At 45.5% G+C, this 23,377-nt stretch overlaps 1 protein-coding gene across 2 annotated transcripts in view; it reads right to left on the reverse strand.

Annotated features, from left to right (window-relative positions):
* Positions 1-968: 968 nt before the first annotated feature.
* LARP7 (La ribonucleoprotein 7, transcriptional regulator) overlaps positions 969-23,377 on the reverse strand; it is a 38,849-nt gene continuing 16,440 nt past the window's right edge. For both annotated transcript variants that reach the window (XM_069978490.1, XM_069978491.1), the window contains exons 5-13: positions 22,588-22,752; positions 21,666-21,774; positions 19,950-20,321; positions 12,270-12,408; positions 7,795-7,943; positions 5,991-6,091; positions 5,751-5,910; positions 3,785-3,876; positions 969-1,506 (exon numbers count right to left, since the gene is read on the reverse strand). In XM_069978490.1, coding sequence (XP_069834591.1) covers positions 1,426-1,506; positions 3,785-3,876; positions 5,751-5,910; positions 5,991-6,091; positions 7,795-7,943; positions 12,270-12,408; positions 19,950-20,321; positions 21,666-21,774; positions 22,588-22,752 — 1,368 coding nt within the window. In that variant the 3' untranslated portion in view covers positions 969-1,425. The remainder of the gene's footprint in view (positions 1,507-3,784; positions 3,877-5,750; positions 5,911-5,990; positions 6,092-7,794; positions 7,944-12,269; positions 12,409-19,949; positions 20,322-21,665; positions 21,775-22,587; positions 22,753-23,377) is intronic.

Genomic DNA, 23,377 nt, shown 5'->3' on the forward strand with positions numbered 1-23,377 from the left:
GGGATCGTGGCAGTTCAGAGCGGGGTCGCTGTGTGACCCCCCTCTGAACTCCCCTAGCGGCACCAGGACGTTCAGTAACATCCTGGTGCAGCTATGGATTAATCTGTTATTTTCCATTGATTTCCATAAGAAAAAAAAATTGATCAAAACGCATCCTTTTTTTGTTTAACGTACACAAAAACTTATTTTTGTGTACGTAAAAAAAAAGGATCCGTATTTTTTTTTGCGTTTGGATTTCGATGCACAGAAATCAAACAGGTTTTTTTTTTTGCATAAAACGGATCGCAAAAAAACGCAATGTTAACCCAGTCTTACTTAGAGAAAGATAAATAAGTCAGACAGACATTCTGCTCTCTCAGTGTTAGAGAAAGCAGTAAGGAAGAGATTACACACCAAGGGTGGGTTCACACTGAGGAATTCTCACGGATTTTCAGGGGGATTCTGCGTCAAAATGCACACGGAATCCGCACGGAATTTCGCCCGTAAAGAATAAAAATTGTGAATGTAAATTGGCTTTAATGGGCTTTCCGCTTATTTGTTCACACAGCAGAATTTCCATGATGAAAATTCTGCCGCGGATCCGCTTTCCGCCTGAAGAATTGACATGTCAATTCTTTGGGCGGATTCCGCTAGAGGAATCCTATAGGAGTCAATGGGGCTTTAATTCTGCTTGAAATTCTGCTTGAATTCCGCTCTTATTCTGCCAGAGCTGAATCGGCGAGGAATTTCAAGCAGAAAACTTTCCTCTACAATTCCTCGAGAATTCCACAGTGTGAACCCACCCCAAGGGTGGGTTCAGACTACAGAATTCTCGCGGATAAATTCCGCCGCCTGCACGCGCTCACAGCCACATGCCTTTCTGCCGGCTCCATAGACACCATTCTATGGGCCGGCTGATTCTGCATTCCGCCGAAAGACTTGACGTGACAATTCTTTCGGTGGAATGCGGAATCAGCCGGCCCATAGAATGGTGTCTATGGAGCCAGTGGAAAGGCGCGCGGCCGTGAACGCGTACAGGCGACGGAATTCCGCAGAATTTATCCGCAAAAAATTCTGTAGTCTGAACCTGCCCCAACCCAGATGCTGGAAGAACTGCTCACAGTATCAGGCGTTTTAGCCTTTAAGTATGATTATGCTCGGATCATTGGGTCACATCTATTGCTTAATGGTCAGCCATTTCAATTCACTTCAAATATAGAGTTCAAGTATATTTTTTATTATAAAAACAATAAAAATAAATGTTCAAATCAGCTCAAACGATAGGCTTTCTAATTACAATGTTCAAGGTTGTGGCAACAAGAATCTTGCAAGTGTATTACTGTATGGGTAAATCCAACATGAAACATCAGAATATCTGGAAATGAAACAAAGTCCAATTTACAAGCGTAGAGTTAAAACAACGAAAAATGTACAAATCCCTGCAAATCATGATTCTTCAATAAATCTGATGTGCTTGCTGGCTTCTTGTGTTTTGATAAGTCTCACGTTTTCACCTTTGGCAACCAGCTGCAAAAAAAAAAACAAAAACAAAAAAAAACTTGTGAGAATATAAACTAGGAAATGACCAGTTGCCAGACCTATTGTGTAAGGGTCCATTTACACAAAGATTATCTGACAGATTATCTGCCTAAGATTTGAAGCCAAAGCCAGGAATGGATTTGAAAAGAGGAAAAATCTCAGTCTTTCCTTTATGTCCTGATCTCTGTTTATAGTCTGTTCCTGGCTTTGGCCTCAAATCTTTGGCAGATAATCTGTCAGATAATCTTTCTGTGTAAATGGACCCTTAAGCATTTTTACTAACAAGGTTGGAGTAGATTCGTGATTTTTATTAGTCTATTCCCCAGGATATTTCTGCTGTATCATATATATACACACACACATACATATGCCAAGCATTTATACTAGCACATGCAGGCATTGGTTGGTGACCGGTTCACCCACCCTTACCTGCACTGCCTTATTTATAAAGATGTCTGGACCATTGTAACAATGGAGCAATTTGCCCCTCTGCCTTTTTGTCTCAAACCCCCTCCTTATAGTCTGAAATCTCATGTATGCGAGTAGGGCCCTCACTCCTCCTGTATGGATAATGTAATGTCCGATTTGTGTCTATGCATGTACCCTCAGAATTGTAAAGTGCTGCAGAATCTGTTGGCGCTATATAAATGATAATAATAATGATAATAATAATAAATAACAATGACTATAATAATAATTATGGCTAAAGCATACATTTTTAGGGAGCGTTCACACATACAGGATCTGCAGCAGATTTGATGCTGTGTTCAGTTATTTAGTTACATTGATGTCAAATCTGCTGCGGATCCTGTACGTGTGCATGCACCATAAAAAATATTACCAGCTGTGGTTGGTGGTCTAGTTATTTTATGCCAACAAGGGAAAAAGGTCTGAGTTAGCACCAGAGTCCAATGTTATGTCATGTACACCCGTGAGCTAGGACATGTATGGTAAGGATAATAGGCTTACGGTGTGCAGCATAGGGGTGCTAAGCTGTAACAAGAATATAGATAATCCAACGAGGGAGACAAAGAAGCTTGCACTCACCAAAAACCGCTGCGGTATAAGTCCGTTTATTTCGTCTAGATAGACCGAAGTGGGGAGGGGAAGTGGAAGCAGGGGCGTCCGGTGGCTACAGCCGTTTCACGTGACTGATCACGCCTCTTCTGGCCTGGGGACCAGCCAGGCCAGAAGAGGCGTGATCAGTCACGTGAAACGGCTGTAGCCACCGGACGCCCCTGCTTCCACTTCCCCTCCCCACTTCGGTCTATCTAGACGAAATAAACGGACTTATACCGCAGCGGTTTTTGGTGAGTGCAAGCTTCTTTGTCTCCCTCGTTGGACTAGTTATTTTATGCACTTCGAATTAGAGCTAAAGAGAGGCAAAGAAAGAGGTGAAAAAGACACTAGAGAGCGTTTTTTTTTTTTGTTTTAAATGTATAGTGTTAGAATAGTGGTGTGTTTTATTCTAGAGTTTTATTTTTTCCTATTTTATGGAATAACCCCTTTCACTTTCTCCATATAGGACAACCTCTATTGAAGTAGACAGGTCTTCAAAATAAGCAGCTGACTTTAATGCATTCTACAACCAAGACTGCAGGAATCAGCTGTTGTAACAGGCGCAGACTTTCTGCCGTAATCCTCCACTTTGGCTGATAGAGGGGGATCCTGAGCAACACATTCTTTTTTTTATTTCCCCCAACCTCCCTTTGTAATTCCATATTGAACATATTTACAGGGATATTCCCCTCAGGTAAAATATAGGTTAAGTCACCCCCCCCCCCCTCCTGGAGACTAACAATTCCTTCCATACTTGTTGTTATCTATTCAGTCTCCTTCCCCCAGGTATGAGCTGCTGCTTTCTGCTGAAGACACAAAAATGTGTGTGAGTTTTTCTCTCCGCTCTCTCCTCCTTCCCTTTGCTTTCAAAATGGCCGATGTAGACAGTTCCTTGACCGGCTGTTTCTGTACTCTAACTCTAAAAGAATTAATCCCAGTGAGGTAACTTAACCTCACAGTAACCCTCCCAGCATCACAGCGTGCAAAAACAGCCTATGAGGGACTTGTTTACTTCAGCTGTCTTGAAGGGGAGGGGGAGAAGGAGGGAAAAGCTCACACAGTTTTTTGTGTATTCAGCAGAAAGCAGCAGCTCAGAACTGAAGGAGACAGTAGATAATAACAAGTATGGAAGGAATTGTTAATTTTACTTGAGGGGAATACCCCTTTAAAGAGTTATTTTCGAGAAATTATGAAAGACAAATTATACCTTTTTAGTACCACGTATTTTTTCACGCGGTCTGTTCAGTTTTGCTTGTCTGTCCACCAAGATCTTCTGCCAATATCTCTGCTCACTATCTCCTATGGGGGAAAACAGGAGAAATTAGAAAAATACAAATTTTGCACTGAATAATTTGACTAAATAAATAAAAATATATCAAACAAAGGTTACATAGTTAGCACTGTTGAAAAAAAGACACATGTTCATCAAGGTGCTTTTTAAATTAGAGTATGTGCATTCATAGCATTCAGAGCCTAGGGCTGGCCGAAAAATAAAATCGATTTTTTTCTTTTTGCTGAATAAACAGAACATTTTTCTCCCTGCAGCATCAGATACTATTTTATTGACGTTTGAGACAACAACTGTATTGCTTCCCAGTGTAACAGTGCTCCCCCTGTGCCCCCATATAGTATAAAGCCCCCTCTGTGCCCCATACAAGTAGTTTTCCCAAATATGTGCCACTCTGTGCCCCCGTATAGTGTAAGAGATCTTCTTTGTGCCTCCATCTAGGTAGGGTGTAGTAGTGGAGGTATAGTGGATAAGGGGTGTAGTAGTAGTAGTAGTACTAGTACAGGTAAAGATAAGTTGTGTATTAGTAGTACAGGAATAGACAAGGGGTGACTGGGGCAGAGTGAGGGTGACTGGGGCAGAGTGAGGGTGACTGGGGCAGAGTGAGGGTGACTGGGGCAGAGTGAGGGTGACTGGGGCAGAGTGAGGGTGACTGGGGCAGAGTGAGGGTGACTGGGGCAGAGTGAGGGTGACTGGGGCAGGTGTGGTAAAGTGTCGGCGTGGTGCAGGGCCGGCGGTCAGGAGAGACGCAGGTCAGCGCGGCGCTGCTGTGTAAGGGGCGGGGACAGGTCAGCCGCGGCTCTGTCAAGAGTCTCTGTGCCGCATCTCTCCTGACCGCCAGCCCTGCACCTCATCGCGCCACCCTGCAACTCTCTCTCCGGACCAGTCACATTACCCCGCCGCCCACCCCTGCACCGCTCTGCCCGAAATGATTTTTTGTGAAAATTGAATTTACCATTTTCACAAAAAATCTAATTGATTCTAACGTTTTGGGCAAATTAATCTAATTAATTGCCCAGCCCTATCAGCACCTATGATGAGGTTTCAATTAAGCATTCTGGTAAAGGTCCCCCCTAGACCTAAGATTTAGGGTGACAGATTCAGATGCTGGTATAAGGTGTGTGGGGCCATCTAGAACAAGCAACGACAGTTGACGCTGGTGGTGATGGGGGTCGGACATGATTTTCCATCAGAAGAAGGAAATAATAAGAAGGAGCCCTTGCCCTGACTTACCCCTCCCTACAGAGAACACAGGAACGCTTGGCAGTGCTGTGTGTAGGGAGGACGGGCAGTAGGTGGGAGAGATAACTGATGGTCACTGAAGGTGCACAGGGGCTTTTTTGCCACACTTTACTTTTTAAAAGCAACCCGTAGGGAAGCTAGAGTCATATCACCATCAGGCTATGTTCGCACAAAAATAGTCGTTGCTGGAGGTACTGGCCGTACATTGCACTTTCTAAGGTTAATTTGACTGCAGGCACACCCCAATATGCCCGCAAACCAAATAAAATAATATGTTCATCTGGCCAATATGGCAGTATCGGACACAGGAACATGCAAAACAGCGGCCGTTGTTTGATACTGCAACAATGTCAGACCACAGCTGTTGTTTTTAACTATGTGTGAACCTTGTCTCAAAGTTGTTTTGGAAAATCATTGGTCTCCACTGTCACACTCATGTTGTACACGAGATATTGCAAGCTGAACCTTCACATATTATTGATCAGCTTTGCTTTGGCTGTCCAGGTATGATGGGAATTGTAGTTTTGCAACAGCTGGAGGGTCGAAGGTTCCCCATCCCTGAGCTATATCATAGACCGATTATTGCACATAACACATACAGTATGGTCACCAGACAGCCAACGCCGGCCATCCAAGTACTTACCAGACAGGATCTGCATTTTCCAGTTGTGCCTTCTCATGACCTCTGGGCAGGCATTAAGGGCTGCCTGGGCAGATTCAGGGGTTTTAAAACGGACATGGCACTCTGTATCTCCTTCCAACATATCTACATATGCCACTTCAGACACCCCAGACAAAGCATCCTACAGGGGAAGAAGCTTGATGTTAGTACGTATTCACATCAGCCAGAGCATGCCTGAAGTATGAAGTCAGAAAAAATTACCTTAACATGCTGGCGATTTGGAAAAGGTTCCAAGCTGGTGATCTTCACAATAACTCCACTGACAAACTGGGGTCCGAGGGTTTCGTTTTTAACTGCCTGGACTATACAGACCACAAGAAAATAAAACAAAGAGTGACACGATGAAGAGCAAAAACATACAAAACATATGTAACTGTAGGGACGGCATCATCATGGGCAGAGGAGATAACAATGAGTGGAGGCAAAGTGACCTTTGCACAGAAAGCTTCTAGTCTGATTTAGAAACCTAATTTTAGGGTAGCTTCACACTGCAAGTTCTGCAGCAAAATCCTCTGCAATACTCAGTCATTTTCTATGGTTTTACATAAATCGCAGTGGATTTTTCATTCCGCTGCAAGAATGTAAAGCTTATGTAAGATGTGTGGATTAACCAGAACTACTCATAGAACTGGCCACCCCACCAAACTATGTTACTCTGTCTGAGCTCCAAAGATCCTATGCACTAAGCACTGAAAGGACTGACTGTGAGAAACAAGATGCTCACGTCTCACAAAACAAAGATTGAATTTTTTGGCCTCAATTCTAAGGGTCCAACTCCACGGGCTGAGCAGGGCCCGATCAACGATGTAAACGAGCGCCGATCTGCTAGATCCTATTCCACGGCCTGATGATCGTTGAGCGAGGGCTGCAGGGACATTGTTACCGATGTCCTTGCAGCATACATTACCTTTCAGGTCTTCTCCTCCGCTCTGTCTTCCTCCCCGGGTCCCGGGCGCTCTAGCTTCAGAATGGCCTGTAGGCTGACAGGCCACTCAGCCAATCACAGGCCGCGGCGGTCCTGGCCTGTGATTGGCTGAGCGCTCCGTCAGCTGACAGGCCATTCTGGAGCTAGAGCGCCTGGGACCCGGGGAGGAAGACAGAGCGGATGAGAAGCCCTGCAAGTAATGTATGCTGCTTCTCAAACTGTAGCGATGTGCGGTGGGGGAACGATGATTTTAGGTCTGGCCCTAAATGAACGATTAGCAGATGACGCGATTATTTTCTGATTGTTTTCTCTATTCCACCGAGTGATAATTCGACCGATTATCCTTCCTGTGGAATAGGGCCCTAAGTGTCACGTCAAGAAGAAACCAAGTACTGCTCATCACTTGCCCAATTCGTTTCATACAGTAAAGCACAGTGGTGGCAGCATCATGCCGTGGGGGTGATTTTCAGCGGTTGAGGTAGCGAACAGTTAAGGTCAGGATTGAGGGAATACTGAATTGGGCAAAGTACAGAGATATTCGAATGTCCCTGGAGACTTTAATATGGCTGCCGACCAACAGTCCGATGTAACCTGACAAAGCAGGGTGTTTTGTTTGCACTGGGAAAAAAACAAACAAAAACTTTTCAATAAAAAGGATTTGATTTAAAAAAAACACAAACACAACTGACAAATCTTTTCAGGATCTGCAGAGAAGAATGGCAGAAAATCCCTAAATCCAGGTGTACAGTCATTGTGGGATCATAACCAAGGCGGCTGGGGTCTGTAATCATTGGGCGCTTCAGCTAAATACTTCGTAAAGGGTCTGAATATTTATAGGTCAATGCAAGAATTTAGTTTAACTTTATAATAAATTAGCAAAGATTTTTAATATTCTCTTTTCACTTTGTCAGTATGGGGTATCAAGTGCAGACTGATGGGGGAATTTAATTTATTCTGAATTGTGAAAAGACAAAGACCAGAGGACATTGTTTTACAATTTCATTTAGTTTGTAAAAACAAAGCACATTCTCTACAGTGTGCAAAATATAAATAAATAAAATAAAAACACCAATATTTTACCCTCTTTCACATTGGAGTTCTGTTTCACTTGCTCAACTTCCATTTCTCCCGTGGAGTCTTCTTTTTTCTCACTTATGGACTTTTTTAGGGAAGACATACTGGCTCTCTGCAGTGACAAGTATTCAGTTTTGAGATCCAACCATTCCTGCCTGTAGTGAGAGGAGAAGGTTACAGAACGGTACCAAGCAATTGACATTTTGTTAGCAATCTTTCTGACAAAGACAGGCAGGCACCTGTTCATGCAAATACATCCAACAGCAAATACTAGCATCATAATACTTAAAGCATCATTGTCGTGTTTTTTTTTTGTTTGTTTGTTATAGTTTTTTTTTGTTGTTTTTTTTTTGCAGAAATCAATAGTCCAGGCGAATTTAAGAAACTTTGTAAATGGGTTTATTAGGCAAATATGCCATTATCTGCATTCAAAAAGACTTTTCCCAGCCCCCCCTCCCTCTTCTCTATCATTCACTGCTCATTATCAGGAAATCTCTTTTACATCAGTCGAGTCCTGTGTAACCTATGGAGAGGGGAGGGGAGAGGAGGAAGATTAGTTGGCAGCAGAGAACAGAGGATTACACAGCAGGACCTGTGTGAAAGCAGTTATTCAGAGGACAGAGAGGTCAGTGCTGACTTCAGAGGAGATAGCCCGGTGATGTAGCTGTAAATTAACTCCTTGTTGTCCTGTTTTGGTGCCTCATCTCCCTCAACCCCTCCCCTCTCCATAAGAGAAACATGAAGACAGGGGGAGAGCTTCAAACTGCTTTTTCATGATAAAAGTGCATTTTTCGGCTAATAAATCCAATTACAAAGTTTCTTAAAATTGCCTGTACTATTGATTTCTGCAAAGAAAATTTAAACAGTGACACTTTAATGCATAATATGTTTTTCTTTCAAATCAACTGGTCCCAGCATATGATTCCCAGAGATTTGTAATTTACTTCTATTAAAGAATCTTAAAGGACAAGTGCCATGAAAAACTTTTTCCCAGTAATTGAAGCACATTACAAAGTTATATAACTCTGTAATGTGCTTCAATTACCTATCTGCCTCCCTTCCCTGTCTTTTCCCCCCTCCACCCCCCACCAGGAAGTGTCCTGACTCACACAGACCTGATTACTGTAGTCACCGTCACCAGGCAGCTCCTTCTTGTGAGGATGAGTCATCAGCAGGAGGGCTGCTCTAGCTCCTGTTACACCAGCCTCCCCCTCCCCTCCTTGTCAGGTGACTCTGCTTGCTCAGCTTATCTTCTCTAGTGACATGACTCCTTCACTGAGTCCACGGCAGCAGGAGAGAGGGTATGAGGGGAGGGGGGAGCTGTCTATGTGCCGAAGTCAGTCAGAGGGAAGATAAGCAAGTGAGATGTGACAAGTGATGGCTTGCAGTTGTTCAGCCAATGGGAGCTGAGCAAGCCTGTCACCTGACAAGGCAGGGGAGGGGGGAGGCTAGTGTAACAGGAGAAGGAGCTGAGAGAAGAGCTTGGTGACGGTGACGACAGTAATCAGGTCTGTGTGAGTCAGGACACTTCCTGGTGGGGGGTGGAGGGGGGAAAGGACAGGGAAGGGAGGCAGATAGGTGATTGAAGCATATTACAGAGTTATATAACTTTGTAATGTGCTTCAATTACTGGGAAAAAGTTTTTCATGGCACTTGTCCTTTAAGTCTTCCAGTACTTATCAGCTGCTATACATCCTGCAGGAAGTGGTGGTCTCTGCTGCCACCTCAGTCCATGTCAGGAACTGTCCAAAGCAATAGCATATTTTCTTAGAAAACCTCTCCTGCTCTCCAGACTGGAAAGCATACCACCACTTCCTGCAGGACATACAGCAGCTGATAAGTACTGGAAGACTTGAGATTTTTAATAGAAGTAAATTACAACTTTCTGGCACTTGCTGGGACCAGTTGATATCAAAGAATTTTTTTTTGTGAACTACCCCTTTAACCCTTTAAGGACATGGCCCATTTTCGTTTTTACGTTTTCGGTTTTTCCTCCTTGTGTTTAAAAGGTCATAGCACTTGCATTTTTCCACCTAGAAACCCACATGACCCCTTATTTCTTGCGTCACTAATTGTACTTTGCAATTACAGGCTGAATTTTTGCATAAAGTACACTGCAAAACCAAAAAAAAATTCAAAGTGTGGTGAAATTGAAAAAAAAAACGCATTTCTTTTATTTGGGGGAAATGTGTTTTTACGCCATTCGCCCTGGGGTAAAACTGACTTGTTATGCATGTTCCTCAAGTCGTTACGATTAAAACGATATGTAACATGTATAACTTATATTGTATCTGATGGCCTGTAAAAAATTCAAACCGTTGTTAACCAATATACATTCCTTAAAATCGCTCCATTCCCAGGCTTATAGCGCTTTTATCCTTTGGTCTATGGGGCTGTGCGAGGTGTCATTTTTTGCGCCATGATGTGATCTTTCTATCGGTACCTTGATTGCGCATATACGACTTTTTGATCGCTTTTTATTACATTTTTTCTGGATTTGATGCGACCAAAAATGCGCAATTTTGCACTTTGGGATTTTTTTGCGCTGATGCCGTTTACCGTACGAGATCAGGAATGTGATTAATTAATAGTTCGGGCGATTACGCACGCGGCGATACCAAACATGTTTATTTATTTATTTATTTGTTTACTTTTATTTAAAACCTGGGAATAGGGGGGTGATTCAGACTTTTATTAGGGGAGGGGGCTTTTTACTATTAACAACACTTTTTTTTTTTTTTTTACACATATACTAGAAGCCCCCCTGGGGGACTTCTAGTATATACACTTTGATCTCTCATATAGATCTCTGCAGCATAGATATGCTGCAGAGATCCATGAGATCGGCACTCGTTTGCTTTCGGCTGCTGCAGCCGGAAACAAACGAGTGCCGAGCCGAGGACGGCGCCATCTTGGACGCGTCCCCGGCCGGCATCAGTAACGGAGATCGCTCCTCCGGGACAAGGTCCCGGAGGAGCGATCTCCCCCACTAGACACCAGGGAAACGTTGCCTCCGGTAATCGGAGGCAGCTGTCAACTTTGACAGCTGCCTCCGATTAGCTAATTAGCGGGCACGGCGATCGGACCGTGCCCGCTAATAGCGGCGGTCCCGGGCTACACGCGGCACCCGGGATCGCGGCACTTCAAAGCGGGGCCGCCGCGCGGCCCCGCTTTGAAGTGCTAATGAGGACATAGGACGTACCGGTACGTCCTATGTCCTTAAGAGGTTAAGAGAAAAACCTACGGACTTTTGGTGATTGGAAACTCTCCAAATGTCCCCACAGCTCCACTAAAAGTTATATTTAGCCTATACACACTAAAATTAGGATCGGTTTCAGTGTGAATCCATATTAGAATGAGAAAAACCTATTGATCTGAGTGACCTTAAATAAAGCCTGGTCATCATTGCTAGACTAGCTGGAGCCAGGACTTTACACACTGCCAAACCTGTGGGATTTTCTCATGCACCAGTGTGGAGGTTATACTGAAAATGGTGTAACAGGAAAAATAAGAAAACAACATCAACAATGAAAGGGGACCCCATGGACGTAATCAACTCATCGTTGAGAGGGATCACGGAGGATACCTGTGGATGATTATGAAGATAGGACTTATCTAAGCATTGCGGCCAACAACATTTACCTTTGGGGCAGCTGTTCAACCTGTAGCAGGACAATGTATCATGCTGCAGGGGTCATACACTCTGAGGCTGGGTTCACACTACGTATATTTCAGTCAGTATTGTGGTCCTCATATTGCAACCAAAACCAGGAGTGGATTGAAAACACAGAAAGGATCTCTTCACACAATGTTGAAATTGAGTGGATGGCCGCCATATAACAGTAAATAACGGCCATTATTTCAATACAACAGCCGTTGTTTTAAAATACCAGCAAATATTTGCCATTAAATAACGGCCATCCACTCAATTTCAACATTGTGTGAACAGATCCTTTCTGTGTTTTTAATCCACTCCTGGTTTTGGTTGCAATATGAGGACCACAATACTGACTGAAATATACTGACTGAAATATACATATACTGACTGAAATATACGTAGTGTGAACGCAGCCTAAATGGATATCTAATAAAGTGACCATTCCGTGAATATACATGGTTCACATGTACTGTACTCTGTTATAGATCAACCAAGTTTTTTTTGTGTTTTTTTTTAAATCTGCTAAAAGTTTTTGTTTTATGATCGGGGTGTAAAGGCCTGGTGTTACTAATGGAGAATGCGGTCACAGAAATTAGCAAAGTCTGCACTTATCCCAAATAATTTCTAGCAGTGGCCACAGTCTGGCCTCATTGTAACACAATACTCTTTCCAGGTTGGGGTCAGCCCAGCTTATTTCTGTGTATATCTGTCCCAAGACAACTACTGTTTTTCTTGGATGTTAGGTGCCCAAAAATCATATTGTTTTTACTGAGGAAAGGAAAAAAAACAAACAAAAAAACAACAACACACACACAGTACATACTTGGATAACACTCTTAAGGGGATGACCTCTTCTCCTACTCTATGTCGTTCCCTATGCTTCTTCTTTCGTTTTCTTTTCACTTTGCTAGCAGAGGAATCTTTTTTGTCACCCGTGTCCTTTTCTTCTTCAGTCGAAATCTCTAAGGCAAAAAAAGGGAAACAGAATTAAAAAAGAGGATTTTTTACTCACCGTAAAATCTCTTTCTCGTAGTCTTCATTGGGGGACACAGATACCATGGGTATAGGCTGCTGCCACTAGGAGGCGCTGACACTAAGAGAAACAAAGGAAGTGACTCCTCCTGAGCAGGATATACCCGCCCACAGGCACTGAGCTAAACCAGTTTGTACAAGAGCAGTAGGAGAAGTCAAGAACAGGTAAAGTAGGAATAACACCAAAAACGGAGAAAACTACCATACCGAGGAAAAACCCCAAAAGAAAATGGGTGGGTGCTGTGTCCCCCAATGAAGACTACGAGAAAGAGATTTTACGGTGAGTAAAAAATCCTCTTTTCTCGTGCGTCTTATTGGGGGACACAGATACCATGGGACGTCCAAAAGCAGTCCATGGGGTGGGAAAGACAACCGCTAGACAAGAGCGCTTGGTGAGAAGGCACAGAATAGCACCAACACAACCATCAACTAGGAATAGAGCAAGGGATGATGCTGAATGCATCAGAGAAAACCCCTACAGGTCCGCAGCAAAGGAAAAAATGTCTAGTCCCTGGAGCAACGTGCTGCACGGCAGACAGAGTGGGTTGTGTCCGTCCTGGAAGCCAGCAACATGATGTAACATCGAGTCCAACAGAACTAGTAGGCTAGATGTGGGGAAAAAAAAAAAAGCAGACGCCCAGCCAAGTGGGTGACCACAGGCGGCAGGGACTTACTCTGAGGTAGAACAGAATAAAAAGCAAATACAACCATGACGGGAGAGACTGGAAAATGTTTCATGGCACATAGAGGTCTAAGGCGTCAAATAAAGGAGAGAGAGGACTGAGCGTCTCTCATAGAAGGTGCCACATGAGATGCAGGAGAAGCTGCGTCCTTGACTATGGAGCTGGGAAGAATGGCCAGGCTGGAAGCTCCATGGGCCCAGGAGTACAGCCTTCACTGAGAAGACAAAACTTGAGCACAAGAGAAGCCATGGCCTATGACATGAGTTATCCCATCTGAGAAACACATGTTAATAAGAAGAATAAAGCTGTCCAAGCATAATGCAGTCCAGGGAAGGAAGGAGCTGGAGGAAGGAAAAACAAGATCAGAATCTTGAGTAAGTTGTCCTGGAAGGAGTACAGTAGTACCTGGTACCCCGCAGTGCCCGGCAGAAAAGAGGAGCAGAGGAAAGCCGGTAAGCCGGGGAAAAAACAACTCCATGGGCTGTTAGAGCCTTAGAAAGGAGGTTGATCATATAAAACACTCCGCTCCAAGGAAGCCTAGAGGTACTCGAGAGCCTGGAGTCCCAGAAGAAAACTGTCAAGGGAGGTCAAGGTAAGGCTGATGGGCATGGGAATTGTCACAGGACAATGGGCACAACAGGTAATACATAGACTAGAGTCCATATGTAAACTAGATCCAGAAACCAACGCCTCAAAGGGGTGAGCGGAGACGTTGCTTGGTAAGAGCAGAACAGCAAATGTAAGTCCTGCCAGAATGGGCCAGTGAACAACCCTGTTTCCAAGGAGAGGAAACCGTTAAGGGATTAAGTTCTCAAGGAATCCACATGGGAGACAACATAAGGGAGGGGGATGGCCAGTCAACAACAAGACCAAGGACAAGGAATTCAAGCAGGAGTGCTCATAGAGGCCAGTGAGGGTCAGAAACCCACACCTGCCTGTCGGAAGAAGCTATTACGGAATAGCAGTCCTCAGGAGGATACTTATACTAAATATTCCATCCTCCTGGAGGAGGGAAGGGCTGCTTGAAGATTTTCTGACTGAGTGGTAAAAAACCAAACCCAGGATGGGGGGGTCATGCACAACAGTGCATTAAGCCAGGGAGAAGGAGTAATGGTGTAAGCGGGAGCACTGCAAAACCCTGAACTGAGAGCAATGCTTCATAGTCCATATGGCCAAGCAAGGACACCTGGAGAAGCTAGACCACGAAGAGACCATACACCTATGCTTAGGACGGTAGAGAAACAGTGCAGGCAGTAAACAGGAAATCCTCACCCTGTGAGACTGCAGCTGCCTAAGAGAGAAGACTAAATACTTGCCATGTTGGCCATAGGCAGATGCAGAAGGAGAAGTCCTAAAGTAGCACTGTGATAGACATGTAGGCAATTGATGTCCTACATACACCAGGGGTAGAAGAAACCCTTTACTGTTTTACCTGAGGAGCAGAGAGGCCTCACTTCATCCAGATCAAAGAGGGGACGGCCTAAGCAATTCAAGCCATACTACTGGGGAACAGCCAGCGAGACAAATGCCAGAACATGGTAGTTATGCCCAGACAAAGGACAGAAGAACTACCCTGACAGTACCAGGATGAAATAGTGACCGGATCTGTATGCTGCCGGCCACTCAGAGGACCAGAATCTGAGAGTCCAACAGTCCAGGGGCAGGTAAAGCGAGGGGTTCTGTACCTCGTGTAGTGGGACACGTAGCAGGATGCTTGGGCTTTAGAAAGGATACAGCCCAAGAGGAATACAACAAGGTTACGCTGCCTGAGAGCAGGTAATGAGACTTGTTAGTGGAAACATATAGAAGACAACATGGTGTAGTAACAAGTTACCCCATGATGATCCCCTGAAGTGACAGGCACAGATCATGGAAGTCCTACGAGGATGAAAGGTAATATACAGGGTAACACGAGCAGAGTAGCTGCAAGCAGTAAGTAACAGAAGACCAGCATTCAAGAGATACAAATACCTGGACTGGAAACAGGTAACGTGCCTGGTCAGACCTGTAAACAGAAGCCTACAGTGTGTGCCCTGGGAGCAGGGAAGAGATCAGGACTGTGTCCCTATGTAAATGAGGACTGGATACGAGAACTGCCCAGCATCACCAGGATAGTGAGCAAACCTGAAGGTGGTGTATTACAGAATACCACAATCTGTGCACACCGAACTACAGGTAATGTAGTTGGAGCCATATCATGCAGCAGAGGGGAGAGGTCTGAATAACCTTGTACCACCACCTGGGAGGGGGTAACATGTCCAGTTCTATGTCTGTGACATCATGTAGTAAAGGAATCTATGTCATGAAGATGAGAGGCAGGTCTGAAGCACCGCCCGCTAATGGGTGATGTGAGTGACAGGACTGGAAGCTCTGAGTAACACCGGAACAACGACTGGCAATGGGTGATGAGTCTGGTCCCATAACCTGTCTAACAAACCATGTAGCAGACGGTTCTGTTGTGAGAGCACAGGAACACAGCATAGTAATAGGTAATGTGTCTGGTTCCATGTCCTGCTTGCGACATCATTTAGCAAAGGATTCTGCCTCAAGAACACAGTAGTCCCCTTAGGAACGGTAATGTGTCTGGTCTCATGTCCTGCTTGTGAAACCATGTAGCAGAGGGTTCTGCTCAGAGATAGTTTGTCAACGAGTAACGTGTCTGGTTCCATGTACATACCGTGACACTGTGTAGCAGAGGGTTCTGCTCAGGGCACAGATACACTGTCTGGAAACAGGTAACGTGTCTGGTTCCGTGTACTTACCATAATACTGTGTAGCAGAGGGTTCTGCTCAGAGCACAGATACACTGTCTGGAAACAGGTAACGTGTCTGGTTCTGTGTACTTACCATGACACTGTGTAGCAGAGGGTTCTGCTCAGAGCACAGATACACTGTCTGGAAACAGGTAACGTGTCTGGTTCTGTGTACTTACCATGACACTGTGTAGCAGAGGGTTCTGCTCAGAGCACAGATACACTGTCTGGAAACAGGTAACGTGTCTGGTTCTGTGTACTTACCATGACACTGTGTAGCAGAGGGTTCTGCTCAGAGCACAGATACACTGTCTGGAAACAGGTAACGTGTCTGGTTCCGTGTACTTACCGTGACACTGTGTAGCAGAGGGTTCTGCTCAGAACACAGATACACTGTTTGGAAACAGGTAACATGTCTGGTTCCGTGTCCTGCTCGTGACACCGTGTAGCAGAGGGTTCTGCTCAGAGCACAGATACACCACCTGGATAGCGGGTAACGTGTCTGATTCCATGTACTTCTCGTGACACCATGTAGCAGAGGGCTCTCAGAGCACAGATACGCCACCTGATAGCGGGTAATGTGTCTGGTTCCATGAACATCTTGTGACACCATGTAGCAGAGGGTTCTGCTCAGAGCACAGATACACCACCTGGATAGCGGGTAACGTGTCTGGTTCCATGAACTTCTCGTGACACCATGTAGCAGAGGATCTCACTGAGGGCACAGAAACACTGTATGGTGATGGGGAATATGTCTGTGCGTATGTGGTTGGAGGGGAACCAGAGTGTCTGTATATAAGTATTAATGTAATCTTATATATATAAAATCTGACACAGAGGTGTCAACCAGCACCAAAAATGCTGGATCTGCAGACCAAGGGTTGCTGGAACATTATATGGAACATTGGCCATAATAAAACATGATGCAAGCCATTCTCATATATGTAATGGTGTAATAACCACTTCCACCAGTAGGTGGCAGGAGAGATGCATCAAGTGTCCCAAGCTGCTGGAATAGAAGGGCAGTGTGTGTGGTAGCTCCATCAGGAGACCGCACACACACACATGGCAGGGGGAGGGGGAAGCAGCATCCCTCAGTGCAGGCTCTGGAGAGAGCCAAAAGGGGGAATGCCACGGTCCGCGCTGCACCCGAAAAGGGGCGGGGCCTACCGGGAGGGGGCGGAGCATCTTACTGTGAAGGCTCCACCGAGAGCCACAGGTAAGATTAAGGTGGGATGCTGAGGCCCACCCGACTCCCGAAGGGGGCGGGGCCTGCCGGGAGGGGGCGGAGCATTCCAGTGCAGGCTCCACAGATAAGAAAAAAGGCGCAATTCTCCGGGCCGCGCGGCAGCCCGGAAGGGGCGGGGCTTACCTGAGAAGGCGGGGCATCCCCAGAGCAGGCTCCAGTGAGAGCCAAACATAATGAGAAGTAATGAAGAGGGCCGCGCAGCGCCCGAAAAGGGGCGGGGCATATCAGGAGGGGGCGGAGGTAGCCCTGTGTGTACTCTGGAGAGCCACAATATAGGGAAAAAAAGGGACAGGATGCCGCGGCACCCGGTAAGGGGCGGGGCTTAGGGAAAAGGGGCGGAGCATCCTTTAGTATGGTCTCTAGAGCCACATGAAAAGGAAAAGTGCGGGAAGCTGCGGCCTGCGCAGCACCCAGTCAGGGGAGGAACATCCCTCACAGTGGCACCCAGAGAGAGAGACACACTAATAAAAATAAAATGGTGGAGAGGGCTGGCCTGCTACCGACTGAGGGGAGAGGAGCATCTGCCTGGGGAGGGCTGCAAGTGACTGGAGAGGGAGAGCTGCCTATGTGGAGTAAAATGGCGGCCTGGGAGGGAGGGCAGGGGGAATATACTCACCTATATAGGAGCACATACTCACCATTGTCGTCTTCAGCCGGTGGGTGCCTCACCTTACGCGCCAAGCTCTGGGGGGCGAGGCGGGAAGGGGCTGTGCGGATACAGAGTCCGCAGAAAGGCGACCAGATAGTCAGACTGATCTGGGGCCCTGGTGTCACGTTGCCGGCCGGTGGCGACCGAGGGTAGACAGTCCATCTATATTTATGGTCTGTTCCCTGGTCGCATAGTGGGGGGATCAGGGTGGGTCTAGATTACCCACCGTGCCCAAGAATCCATAAGACCTAGAAGGAAAAAGAAAATCTAACTAACTAAACATAAAGGAAGAAACTGGTCTGGAGAACCCAGACCTGTGTCTGCCTCCTACTGACACTAAGCTAAACTGGTTTAGCTCAGTGCCTGTGGGCGGGTATATCCTGCTCAGGAGGAGTCACTTCCTTTGTTTCTCTTAGTGTCAGCGCCTCCTAGTGGCAGCAGCCTATACCCATGGTATCTGTGTCCCCCAATAAGACGCACGAGAAATTAAAGTATTGCTTACCTTGTCAGAGCCGTAAAGCAGATTGTCAGAGGTTTAACACACATTTAGGCTATGTTCACACAACATAAATTTTGTTGTGTGAACCACCGTTGTTGCCGATTTGCATTTACATTGTGCTGCAGTCTATGGAATCCAGGCAGGAGTGTATACACATAGTATACGCTCCGGCCGGGATCCCTAGAGACCGCAACTAAAACTGTCATTGAATAGCGGCCGCACAGAACTGTCAGTTCACACAATGGAAAGTGCGGCTCCTGCTGCACTTTCCATTGTGTGCAATGGTGAATTAGGATGTGGGCGCACACAGATTTACCTGCATCCCAATTCAATAGAGATTAAGTTTATCCCTGATGGTACTGCAGTAAACTTCACTGACACTGGCGGCTCTGTGTCCTACGTTGTGTGAACCTGGCCTTAAGCCCTAAAATTGATCTTTTATCTGTTAGATTCTGGGTGATGTAATGAAAGACTCTTATTCTGCCAACAGCAATTGCATTTCTTCCAGCTCTCTCATAGAAATATACATTCTCCAGTCAGTCAGGAATCTCTGCTTTCATTTAATGTTTATAGAAGAACATTTCTACTGCAGATCTTCAGTAAATCAGGGTTAAAGGTTCTCCCCCTTGTGCACCAAATGGGCTTATTACCATAGGGATAAAAAGGCTGTAACACAAAGCGGAGCACCAGAACATCACAGTAGAAGTACCCTGTGATTCACTGTAATATCCCGCTTAGAATGAATCAGCAGGATGGGATGCTCTAACCTGCTGATAAATGCCCTTTGAGCTGGCCGAACATATTAGATAAGTGTTGGCTGATAAAACGTACATAGAATTGGTGCACCAGAACAGCATAGTAGAGTTAAAGGAGAAGTCCGTACAGTTTTAAAATCTGGCTGCCAGCAAGGGGGGGGGGGGGGGGGGGGGGGGGGGGGGGAAATTTAATCAGGAGCACAAACTTACCTCTTCTCGTGCCTGTGGTGAGTGGCGGGACCAGCCTCGGGACCCCTACCATGCTCCGGGATTCCCAGCACTGACATGTCACGACCCGACTGATAGACTGGCTGCTCAGACAGTCAGTGACTAGGGCGGAATGCCACTACAGTCACTGATTAGCTGAGCGGCCAGTCCATCAGCCGAGACAGGCATTGACCCCGACTCCGCCCCCCCCCCCCCCCAAGTCGTGACATTATTACAACTTGGGGGAAAATACCTTCCGGCAGGGGTCCCGAAGCCGAAATTCCGAGGTCCGAAGTTCGTACTCTTGATCAAATTCCCCCTGCCAGATTTTAAAACTGGAAGGACTTCTCCTTTAAGCCATGTCTCTTTGTAACATCCCCTACTAGAATCTACAATGAGTCTGCTGACTGCACACTGTATTGCATATGGATTGTATCCACCAGTGGATGGCTTTAGATAATACACAATGGGGGAGATTTATGAAAGGGTGTAAATATACACCTGGTGTACACAGCCCACAGCAACCAATCACAGCTCCTCTTATATTTTACCAGAGCTGAAAGCTGAGCTGTGATTGGTTGCTGTGAGCAGTTTACACCAGGTGTATATTTACATTCTTTCATAAATCTCCCCCATAGTGTTCTATACTGATAAAAGCACAAAACAGAAATCTCACCTCTACATTCTGTCAGCTCTGAAGATGCCACTTTTGATTTTGACTGTACATCATCTTTTACTTGCATCGTCCTGTACTTAGAAGAGTCCTGTTCCTCCAAACTACTGTGTTTCCTCTTGGAAGGTCTGCCTTCTTCTGACTGGTCGGAGCTCTCTGCTCTGTCCCGTTTCCTTGTCTCCTTCTTGGAGGTCTGCTTGTTAGATTCAGAGGCATCAGTCACGGAGCTTTCGGATACACTGCGGTGCCTCTTAGACTTGGTTGTTTCTTTCGCTGACAATTCCATGACATTCTGGTCATTACTTTCATCTTCTGCCGTTTCGTCACTTTCCTTTTTGCTCTTTGACTTTTTCTTCTTCTTCTTTTTCTTTTCTTCTAAATTAAAACAAATTGTAAATTGTATTAGACCCTGCCCTACATCTGCTTTAAAGGGAACCTGTCACCCCCCGTGCCGGGGTGACAGGCTCCCGACCCCCCACTACAGCCCCCTATACTCACCTGATCCCGCCGGGTCCCGCTTCTGGATCCGGTTGGGTCAGGGAGATATCAGCCGCTGCCGCCCGGCGCGCGGGCTGAGAGATGAGTCCAACGCTCATAGAGAATGACAGGAGAGTCCAGCGCTCCGTCATTCTCTATGAGCGGTGGATTCATCTCTCAGCGCGCGCGCCGGGCTGCATCGGCTGAGATCTCCGTGACCCGACCGGATCCAGAAGCGGGACCCGGCGGGATCAGGTGAGTATAGGGGGCTGTAGCGGGGGGTCGGGAGCCTGTCACCCCGGCACGGGGGGGGTGACAGGTTCCCTTTAAGCTCCGAAATGACCCCAATGGCTAGATGGGGATCAGAGTTGTAGGTTCAGTAACTCTATTCCTGGAGTGAAATGTGCCAAACATAAAAGAGCAATATCTTATAAGATTTATAATAATTTTAAAATATACCTTACCAGCATAAACAATGCAAGAGTATAATAAAGCATCTTTCCATTCTATGCCTGTATGTGTCAGGAAAGGAACGCATAACGTAAGAAAGGAATAATGATATTGTTATAATTGTTATGACCTTGCTCTTTTATTTATTAATGCTGTTTGAAAGGATTCTCGGGTCATCTATGTTATCAGCTGTTTAAAAGGGTGTGTGCCGCAGCCTCTTTAGTGTTACGCTGCTGTACTACTGGCAGCAGCATTACCCTGCAAGGGGGGGGGGAGGGGGGAGGATAAAAGAAATAACATGCTCTTACCTCCCCCGCTCCAGCACTGGTGGCCGCATCCTGCCGCTCTAAACCCCGGGTCCTCAGACGCTTCCTGGTCTGTTCCTGGTGACGCGTGAGGTCTGCTCAGCCAGTCAGCGGTCGTAGTGGGGTCCCACCTCGGCCACTGACAGGCTGGGGGGACCTCAAACAGCAGTACGTGGCCACCAGCGCTGGAGCAGGGGAGGTAACAGCATGTTGTTTCTTTTGGTTTCAGGCCAAGTATGACAAAACAATCTATTACATCCATACTGGTAATCACGGATTTCAGGCAAAGTCCATAAGGCAGACAATTTTAGAAGTGTCAATGGTACAATGTGTCAGGAAAAACTATGGAGGTCCAGGAAGCACTGACACTTTGTACCATTGACACTTCTCCATAGTTTTTCCTATGCCTGACACGCATCGAATAAAATAATAAGGCAGATATGGGTAAGCACTACAGTAATACAAGCTATCTTTCTTTAAGTCATACCTATTTCATGTGTCTCTTCAGCTTGAAGTTCCGGAATTGGTTTGCTTTTCACAGTTTTTGGGAAAATGCCAGCTTTCCTTGGTGCTTCCTCAGGAGGGTTGTTTAAAAGCTAGATAATATGAATAAGGGGAAAAAAAGTTAAAACACAGATTTATTACAGCACCTGTAACAACTAATATGCAGTAAGTATATTGAAGAAGTAACGCAGTGCCCTATTTTGAGAATCAGGGCCCTATTCCATGGGACGTTTATCGTTTGCATAATCGTTAACGATAAACGATCCAAACGACCGCTATTGCGAAAGACCAGAAATCTTTCACCCATTTACATGGAAAGATAATCGTTACTTATAATCGTTCTTGCTGTCGTCTTGTTGTCGCTATTGCGTTCGTCACTACTGCGAACGACCGAATGACGTCTTATTCAATGCCAACGATTTGCGAACGAGCAACGATAAAAATAGGTCTAGGTCTTATTAAATGATCAACGATTTCTCGTTCGGCCGTTAATTGTTAACTGCTATTCAACCGAACGATTATAGTTTAAATTTAAACGACTTAACGATAATCTAAACGATAATCGTCCCGTGGAATAGGGCCCTCAGCGTAACGCTTGTCTACAGGCTGTCTCCTGAATTCCCATATAAGAAAATGTCCATGGCTTGGAGTGATATTGCACTTGCTTTTTTTTCTATTAAACTGGACCATTTACTGTTTAAAAGAAAAATTAAAGTGTACCTTTTAAGATTTATAAATAAAAATAAACATCTCCTCAGTACTGATCCACTTTTGTCTCATCTTGCTGACTTTCTGACCAGTATATGTGACGTATACAGTGTGAATATGGTCGTTATCACTAAAAAGTAAAACTATTAAAAAAGTTAAATCCCTATTGAAAGATCCAAACTAAAATAAAAGATCACCACAATTGCTTTGGCAGCTTGTTCCTGTGTCTCGAACTCAATAAATGCGAAGCCTTTTGTGTCTCCTGTGGATTTATAGCGAGGGATGCTTATATACACCACGGTACCACATTTACCAAACACCCGTTCTATCCAGCTGTGTGTAACGTTTTTAGGAAGCAGCTCCTGAAAAACACAAAACCACAATGAAAGGGAATGAAAATAAGCGAGCCTATACTCATTAGAAGGACACTGGCCAAAATAGCTGATGGGGATTGGTTCAGCTAATGGTTGCATGGATGTGTATACTGTGACCATCTGACAATGGACATGTCTGCTGAGCTGAACATGCTAGATAGCTTTGGGCATTTTTATCTGTTATAGTGTATGTTTGTTACTTTGTGCAGGAACTCTGGGCCCTATTACATGTGATTGTTGATCAAACAGACTATGTTCATGCAGCAGTGACCAAACAATAGACAAGTATTCTAATAGGCTCTTTAAACAAAAACTTCCCTCCTTCCCCCGATATGCCCACTCTTTTCCTCGCAATGCTAACAGCTCACTGTCCAGGTTACCGATCACCTCTCTGTTCTAAGAGGTTGGACTATACATATGTATATTTTACAACCTCAAGTTAGCCAGATCCCAGCTCCAACCTTTGGTATAAGTCAGGGGTCTCAAACTCGCAGCCCGCGGGCCAACTGCGGCCCTAGGGACACTAGTTTGCGGCCCCCACCTCAATGGTAGCTTTCCTGTAAGTGCGGCCCTCATCAGCTGCTCAGCCGCGATTGCCTGAGCTTAACTTTAT

This window comes from Dendropsophus ebraccatus, chromosome 7, assembly GCF_027789765.1.
Source record: "Dendropsophus ebraccatus isolate aDenEbr1 chromosome 7, aDenEbr1.pat, whole genome shotgun sequence".
Lineage (NCBI taxonomy): Eukaryota > Metazoa > Chordata > Amphibia > Anura > Hylidae > Dendropsophus > Dendropsophus ebraccatus.